Consider the following 3,922-nt stretch of genomic DNA (forward strand, 5'->3'; position numbering starts at 1 on the left):
TTTGTCATTTGTATGCAAAAAACATTTATTGACTGTCTCCTATTTCTCTGGCATTGCCTTAGGCACTTTCACAGATATTTCATCCTAATCCTCACAACAGCCCTGCGAGGTAGGAATTGGTCCCATTTTACAGAGGTCTTTCTGAGTGGGAGATTATTGCTTGATACTTCTATTTGCCACATGTTTATATTGGCTAGAGGTTCTTACTGGCTGGCGAGTCTCTGGTCAAGAGCTCTCATTAGCCAGGAACTCCTAATTGTTACTCTAAGATTTAAATAATCAAAATGATAGCGGCCAGGTGTGGTGGCTCATATCTTTAATCCTAGCAGTGTGGGAGGCCAAGGCTGGTAGACTTGTTTGAGCTCAGGAGTTCAAGACAAGCGTAAGCAAGAGTGAGACCCTGTCTCTACTAAATATAGAAAAACTAGCCAGGTGTTGTGGTAGGCACTGTCGTCCCAGCTACTCAGGAGGCTGAGGCAAGAGGATCACTTCAACCCAAAGTTGAGGTTGCTGTGAACTATGATGCCATGATACTCTACCTAGGGTGACAAAGTGAGACTCTGTCAAAAAAAAAAAGAAATGAGAGGACTTTCCCCCACAGGAGTAGGAAGGAGAGTCATTGTGTCTCTCCCTTTGAAGCACCATCTGAGTTTGCATTGGTAGTGACAGGTGGATAAGATGGGGGCGGGGGGTAAGTGTAGGAAACAGTGGTTATAAATCTTCTCGCTTCTGTAGGATGAGCTTCCTCACCAGTGCTGTGATCTGGGGCTTGATCTCATCCACTGACACAGTGGGGTCCCAAGCCCCTACCACCTTTCCATCTGGGGCCACCAGATACTTCCAGAAGTTCCAGGTGGGCTCCTTCCCAGAAGTCTCTAGAAAGAAGGAAGAATGAGAACAAAGTGTGCTTCCCTGTGTCTCTTCTCCTGGAATTCCATTACCAGTGTCCATCCTTCCCTTGAGGCAGTGTAATCCTGATGTCTAATCCACACCCCAGATCACTTGAGTCAGAATCTCTCAGGCTAAAACTGAGGCATCAGTATCTTTCAAAAGCTCTCCAGGACTGTATCCCTAGCATTCTGGGAGGCTGAGGCAGGTGGATAGCTTGAGCTCAGGAGTTCAAAACCAGCCTAAGCAAGACCCTGTCTCTAAAAAAATAGCCAGACATTGTGGCAGATGCCTACAGTCCCAGCTACTTAGGAGACTGAGGCAAGAGAATCACTTGAACCCAAAGTTGAGGTTGCTGTGAGCTATGATGCCATGATACTCTACCTAGGGTGACAAAGTGAGACTGTCACACAAAAAAAAAGCTCTCCAGGAGATTTTAATGTGGGGCCAAGATTGAGAATGACTGCTTTAGGATTCTGTGAAGTGTTTGATGAAGCAGTATCAAATTATTCTTTATTTATAACCTCAGACTACTCAACAGGCTATACCCTATTTTCTGATTAAATCTTAATGGTTTCCAAATGTTAGTCCATGAACTGGTTGCATCAGAATCACTAGCAGGGGAGGGGGACTGCTTAAAATAAACAGATTCTTGGGCCCTGCTTCAGTAGGTCTTAGGCTTATGCATTTTTTAGAGCTCTCCAGGTGCTTCTAAAGCAAGGCCAGGTTTGATCTATAACTACAGGAACTGAGAAGGAACTAATAAAAGCACACAGGAAAGAAGTAAACATAGGATTGACCCACAGAGCAAAACACAGACTTGCCTCCATGAGGGACCTTTGGTTTGGTTTCTCTTGTTTCTCGTTTAGCCCTCCAGCTAAGTAGGTTGCAGGGTGGGCGTCAGGGTGGTGGTGAGGACCCCAAAGGTAACTAAAAGTAGGGAGTGAGGACAAATGGAGCCTCCAAAGGAGGAAGACGGCCTGAGGTAGAAACGACCCTAATGACAGGCATAGTCCATGACCCATTTTGTGGCTCTAAGGCTTCTGGGGCTAGAGAAGGGATCTAGTTCTCAAATGTAGTAGAACGCCAGTGGTTTTCAACCTGTGGGTCATGACCCCTTTTAACTGTATTAAAGGTTCGCGGTGTTAAGAAGGTTGAGAACCACTGGTAGAAACTCCATAGCTGACCACCTGTCTACATTAATCATCCCCTTAAGTTGACCTAGTTTTCATAGACCAGACATGCACCACATGTACTGTCAGTACAATAGGCCTAGTTCCTTATGTTGACCAGTTTGTTATAGTCCTTTGGGTGGTCAACTTACAGAGGTACTATTGTATTAAGATCTGGTATGTCCTTTAGCCCCAGCTACTTGGGAGGCTGAGGCAAGAGAACCGCCTAAGCCTGGGGGTTGGAGGTTGCTGTGAGCTGTGATGTCACAGTACTCTACTGAAGGCGATAAAGTGAGACTCTGTCTCTTAAAAAAAAAAAAAGATCTAGTATGTTAGCTCAGACAATTTTCCTCTGATGGCCTCTGACTCAGGGCAGGAGATGCCTGACTCAGCCTTCTCCAGGCACTGTGGAGTCCCCTGTCTGCGCAGTGATTGCTCCATCATAAAGCCAAAAAACCAAACGAATTAAAACCAACAAAAACTGGGGGCCCAGTCTCCTTCTAGGTGCCTCTGAATATGGAAACAGCTTCCCAGAGAAGTCTGCAGGAATACTTCCGAAGGAGAACTTCAAGGGAGCAGTTGTGGAGATACTGTTAGGCAAGAATACCCCTTAGGAGCCCCTGTTCCCATTATCCTTACAGACCTTGCTGGAACAAAACAGCAGTCCACCTGAGAGGGTCAGGAAGGGGAAGGGCTCCAGTCACCCAGCCAGCCAGTGGCTCCTGCTGCCAGGGAACCATGGCCTCAGCCAACTGAGAGAAGGTGAGGAGATGTAGGGACCAGAACTCACGTGTCAAGTACTTGAAGGCAGGGTGGGCACCAGTGCCAGTGACTGCGATCTTACTAAACATGGGGAAGGAGACACTGTAGGTGCGGCGGGCAAAGCTCTCGATCTCCTTGTTGCTGTCAGGCTCCTGCTGGCCAAACTGGTTGCAGGGGAAGGCAAGCACGTTGAAGTGGTGGGGACCCAGGTCCCGCTGCAGCTGCTGCAGGGCTTGGTAGTGCTGGTCTGTGAAGCCACACTGACTAGCTACGTTCACCACCAGGGACACCTGCATGACCAAAACAAAACCACATCGACACATACGGGACTCAGTGAGGACTCATGCATGCACTTGCACATGCACTGACATGCCCCCATATGTGACTCCCTCAAAAATAAATGTACTCTCACATACACAGGAACTTTCTGTCCATATATATGTGTGTGTTATGCTCTCATATATACACAAACACATGCATGTGTGAAACAAACACTGAGGGACTTACAAATGCGTGCACACACACATGAACATGTGTGAACAAAAGTACACAATACACATAAATGGGTATGCACCTGCCCTTGACACAAACATACATTAGCAGATATCATACGTGCCCACAAAGATAGCACATTAATAGAGAGAGGCATACACAATGGTGACCACAAATTGGAAAGAGATTAGGGGAAGTGGAAAGGCAGACCTGGGCTTAATTTTTGGCTCAGAAAGCACTCATCACTTCCCACTCCACACGCCTGTGAATGCATCAGTCTCCCTTCTAGAACACGAACCTATTGAGGAGAGGAGCTATGCCCATTTCGTCCCTGGGTGTGGCATAAGGAAAAGTTTTTGTAAGTGTCAGCTTAACGAGTAGCTGTGCACACATCCACAATATTATAGACACCTGCATGAGTATGTGGACACACACAAATTTTCTGAATAAAAAGATGCCTAGGACCCCAGGGCAATCCCATTTTGTCCCACTCCTCTCCAGCAAACAAATACCACTTTCATTGATCCCTAGATGAATCTTTTGATTTATTAAAGACTTTAGGCAATAAATATCAAGCTGACTGATGAAACTTGATTATAATAATACTG

At 46.3% G+C, this 3,922-nt stretch overlaps 1 protein-coding gene across 1 annotated transcript; it reads right to left on the reverse strand.

The window, feature by feature from the left end:
• Positions 1 to 531: 531 nt before the first annotated feature.
• GPX7 (glutathione peroxidase 7) lies at positions 532 to 3,145 on the reverse strand. The gene is made up of 2 exons (XM_003799941.3): positions 2,851 to 3,145; positions 532 to 875 (listed from the first exon to the last, which is right to left on the reverse strand). Exons 1-2 carry the CDS (start codon positions 3,143 to 3,145, stop codon positions 712 to 714), a joined length of 459 nt encoding a protein of 152 aa, XP_003799989.1. The 3' UTR covers positions 532 to 711.
• Between the last annotated feature and the right edge of the window lie 777 nt (positions 3,146 to 3,922).

Source organism: Otolemur garnettii, unplaced genomic scaffold (genome assembly GCF_000181295.1).
Source record: "Otolemur garnettii isolate 467f Iridium unplaced genomic scaffold, OtoGar3 scaffold00159, whole genome shotgun sequence".
NCBI classification, from domain to species: domain Eukaryota; kingdom Metazoa; phylum Chordata; class Mammalia; order Primates; family Galagidae; genus Otolemur; species Otolemur garnettii.